Source organism: Haliaeetus leucocephalus, unplaced genomic scaffold (genome assembly GCF_000737465.1).
Source record: "Haliaeetus leucocephalus isolate CR32 unplaced genomic scaffold, Haliaeetus_leucocephalus-4.0 Scaffold636, whole genome shotgun sequence".
NCBI lineage: Eukaryota > Metazoa > Chordata > Aves > Accipitriformes > Accipitridae > Haliaeetus > Haliaeetus leucocephalus.
Genome location: NW_010973072.1, coordinates 6,532,564 through 6,536,162, shown reverse-complemented (window position 1 = coordinate 6,536,162; position 3,599 = coordinate 6,532,564). Strand labels below are relative to the sequence as shown.

The following is a 3,599-nucleotide window of genomic DNA, read 5'->3' as shown; positions in this document are numbered from 1 at the left end:
GGCGGCGGTGTCCCGCGGGGCGCCCATCGCCTCCGCACAGGCGGCGAGCCGCGCCCCGGTGGGGGGCGGGGGTCGGGCCCAGGAGGCTGCGAGCTCGGCCAGAGCCCAGCGCGTGCCTTTGCTCAACACCGAAATCCCCCGCGGCGTAACGGGGGCGGAAGCACTGCCCCCCCCCCCCCCCCCCCCCCCCCTCCGCACCTCCGCCTCGCCTCCCTGCCCGGGTCGGCTGCCTCCAGCAGCCTCCCGAGTCCCGCACCTCCCGCGGACCGCGCCTACCCGCCGAGCTCGACCGGAGCCACCAGCGGACATCACGGCATCCCCGTGCCCGTGACACTACTCCGGCCGCTGGGCACAGGGACCCCACGCAGCCCGGGTGGAGAGGCAGCGCAGTGCCTCTGGCACCCGGGCCCCGCGGGACAGAGCCAAGGCCCCGTCCTCGAGGAAGGCCGCAGGGAAAGCCTGGGCTCACCTTCCAATACTTCACTTTTCAACGCGAACCAGTTAAACTGGTTTCAAGGCCTTGAACTGGTTCAAGTTGACTAGCATGAACGGAACCAAACCAACTTCATCCACAACCAAAACACGTACTAGTTGAAATAACTGCGCTGCCCCTGTGGTTGCATTTGGTTGTGCCTCACGGTGCACTCTTCGCATCCTATTTAAAATGCATAGGTTAAACCCACAGACAGCATCGGTGCTCAGCTGACTATCTAAGGTACTAGAATAGACCAGCTGGAGTACAGATGGCACATATGTAGAAATGGCATCATACGCTGCAGGGAAGAGCAGGGTGGTTACATGCTACCCTACAGTAACATCTGAAAGCTTTAATCACAGGAGTTACATAAAGAACCTCCATTTAAAATGTTCTTTTGCATCCAGAGCAATTATGGTAACAGACAAATTCTCTGTTAGAAGAGAGACAGGTCTCATTTGTCCAATATATAACTAAAAAGCAAGCATCACGCATACAAAAAACGTATCACAGACTGCTTCTTTACGCACCTGCATGCCTTTGCTGCAGTTTCAGAGCTGTGCTGGTGGCTGGCTGCGGCCAGACTGTCCATCCGACTGCAGCATTTCTGGTCTGTCCCCCCCTGGCTGTCTCACTCCCAGGGTGTCAGGTCAAGGAGCAGCAAAAGCAGAGTTCAGGCCATACCGAGGTCACGTATGCCGTGATGAACCTAGCAGAATCATCACAGAAAGATCAAACCAAAGAAATTGGGTGTTGGAAGCTATACAAGTTTCTGTCAGTTTAACCCACCCATACCTTAGTTCATACCATGTTAAAATCTTTATAATATTGCAGGAGAACAGCTAAATGTTGGAAGTCTGATTCCCCTTATTTCTCTTAAGAATATTTCTGTCCTGTTTTGTGCACTTTCTACATTCACCTTAAAATCATATTAAATATCTTGGTGGGCTGGTTTTTGATGTCTCACCACGACTCCTGTTGAAAAGGTTACATCACAGTTTCCAACATCTGTTATCCTACTGCCCCTCAGCTGTAAGGAATACTTTTTTTCTCCTGGCTGCTCTGCAGCACATATAAACAATAATAGCTCTGACAATTAATACAAGCTATCCCACAGTTAAGTTGGAAGAGCTTTTCTTTATTAATAGTGCTATTAATAAAATAGTAAACCAGAAAAAAGTGCTAAATAGATAATACAACCTCTAACAGCTTACACTTTTACACATATTCTGTGTGCAATAATAGAATATAAACTTACAGTTGAAATGACACAGCAGAAAATTATTTAGGATGTAGAGATCATATGCAGGGATTATTCTAAACAAGAAGACAGTAAATAAACATGAAGTGAGGAGGGTCAATACATTTTTACCCACACATGTTTTTCTCCAGATACTATTGTATGCTAAAAGACTAACAAAACTTAAGTTACACTTTCAGGATTCAAACTTTCCAATTGCTTCAATACAATAATTTTTTTCAGCCTCAAACTGTCCCTGTACCAATGGTCACAAACCAAGATAATGGTGTTTCTCATTCAATAAAGATACTTGGATCTGTACCTCAAATTAGTTCCCTTCAAATTATTCCATCTCCTTCCCTTAGAAGCTCTAAGCAACAGCAACAACAACAAAGATGTAAACCAAAGTGCAGTCAAAATGCAGAGTAAGTAATTAATGTGAGGGGAAGCAGAAGAGTTCAGAAGCAAAATGTAACAGACTCAAAATATTTGTTGTAGAGGAGAAAACCCAGAACTCACATAAGCTCAAACCTGCAAAGAGATACAAAACCGCATCTCACGGTACCAGAAAGTCACTGAATGTGGATTTCACAAACCGTCATTATAACAGCATCTTTTCAAAGGCAAATTAATACATAAAATAGGAAGTGCAATCTTATATAAAAAGGCATTTCCTTGCAAATAGGAAAAAAATAATTCTCTTTTGGATTCTGAACTTGGCTTTGTAAGATACAAATTAAAGCTGGTTAGGAAATACAGGGTGGAAAACAGCAGCAACTTACCAACTGGAAATTAGGTGTAATAGAACAGTGACCCACAACAGCATGGAGAAATCTGGAAGGATGCAGAGAAAAATGTTTTGACCGTGAGAACACCATGCATGTTAAAAGTAAGCAGTCATTCATCACCAGAGTTGCAGTAGGGAACTGGGTAGCAGACTTAGGATAGACAGGCACTTACTGCTGCTGACTCACTAAAAGTTACTACTACGTAAAAGGAGCAGATTAACTTCACTATTACTTCTAAAGATTTCTTTTTCCTGAGTTTTATTTATTGCCTCCTGCCAGAGATTCTTTGGAAGCGCATAGTATAAATGTTTGCTTTGAGAAGAAATGTAAAAAACCCAAACAAAAAAATCCCAGCAAAAAAACCCCACCCTACACTTCAGGGCCATAAGTGGTTTACTCCTTAAGACGACTCACATTTTCCTTCAGGCCCAAGCAGGTTGCTCCATCTGGACCATGACAAATCCACCTTGGCTGAACTTCCTTTGGGAAATACTTAATACATTCACAAAATAAACACTGTCGACTCATCCCAGCAACATGAAGCACACTCGCATGCCTGCAAACACACCAGGGATCCTCACAGACTTGCAAAACACCCAGTATACGGTTACATTTTGGCAAGTCCTTTTAATTAAAAGCTCATCTTTGGCGAGTCCTTTTAATTAAAAGTTCATCTTTCAGGTTCTCAGTACAAAACTCCTCTGCTACACATCAGGGAGAAACTCTCACTCATTTTCCATATTTCCTTTCTTTCCTTTCTCCCCCCCGATAAAGCACATTGATAACCTTTGAAATTAGAGAGGAGAGACAGCACAGCAACCCTGGAGCGCCGTCCGTTCCCCCCCTCCACAGCTGACAGGACTGAACCACGGGCAGGCACAGGCAGGATTTCGAACGGTAACTCCATGTGAGCCACGCAGGCACTACCAATTATTTTATCCCGGCTTGACCTTGCCAGCGGACATCCTGGCAGCACAGGGGATCGCCCCCGGGCTGGGGAGTCGCTCCCTGCGCGGGGGGACCCCGGCTGCCCGCCCGTCCCCTCAGGCGAGGCCCTCCGGCCCCGCCTCAGGGAGCCCGCGGCCCCGCCCGCGAG

The 3,599-nt window shown here is 46.8% G+C and overlaps 1 protein-coding gene across 5 annotated transcripts in view; it reads right to left on the bottom strand.

Moving 5' to 3' along the window:
• ABCC1 (ATP-binding cassette, sub-family C (CFTR/MRP), member 1) overlaps nucleotides 1–1,047 on the bottom strand; it is a 76,039-nt gene extending 74,992 nt beyond the window's left edge. For all 5 annotated transcript variants that reach the window (XM_010578509.1, XM_010578510.1, XM_010578507.1 and 2 more), the window contains exon 1: nucleotides 1,006–1,047. In XM_010578509.1, coding sequence (XP_010576811.1) covers nucleotides 1,006–1,011 — 6 coding nt within the window. In that variant the 5' untranslated portion in view covers nucleotides 1,012–1,047. The remainder of the gene's footprint in view (nucleotides 1–1,005) is intronic.
• Nucleotides 1,048–3,599: the final 2,552 nt, after the last annotated feature.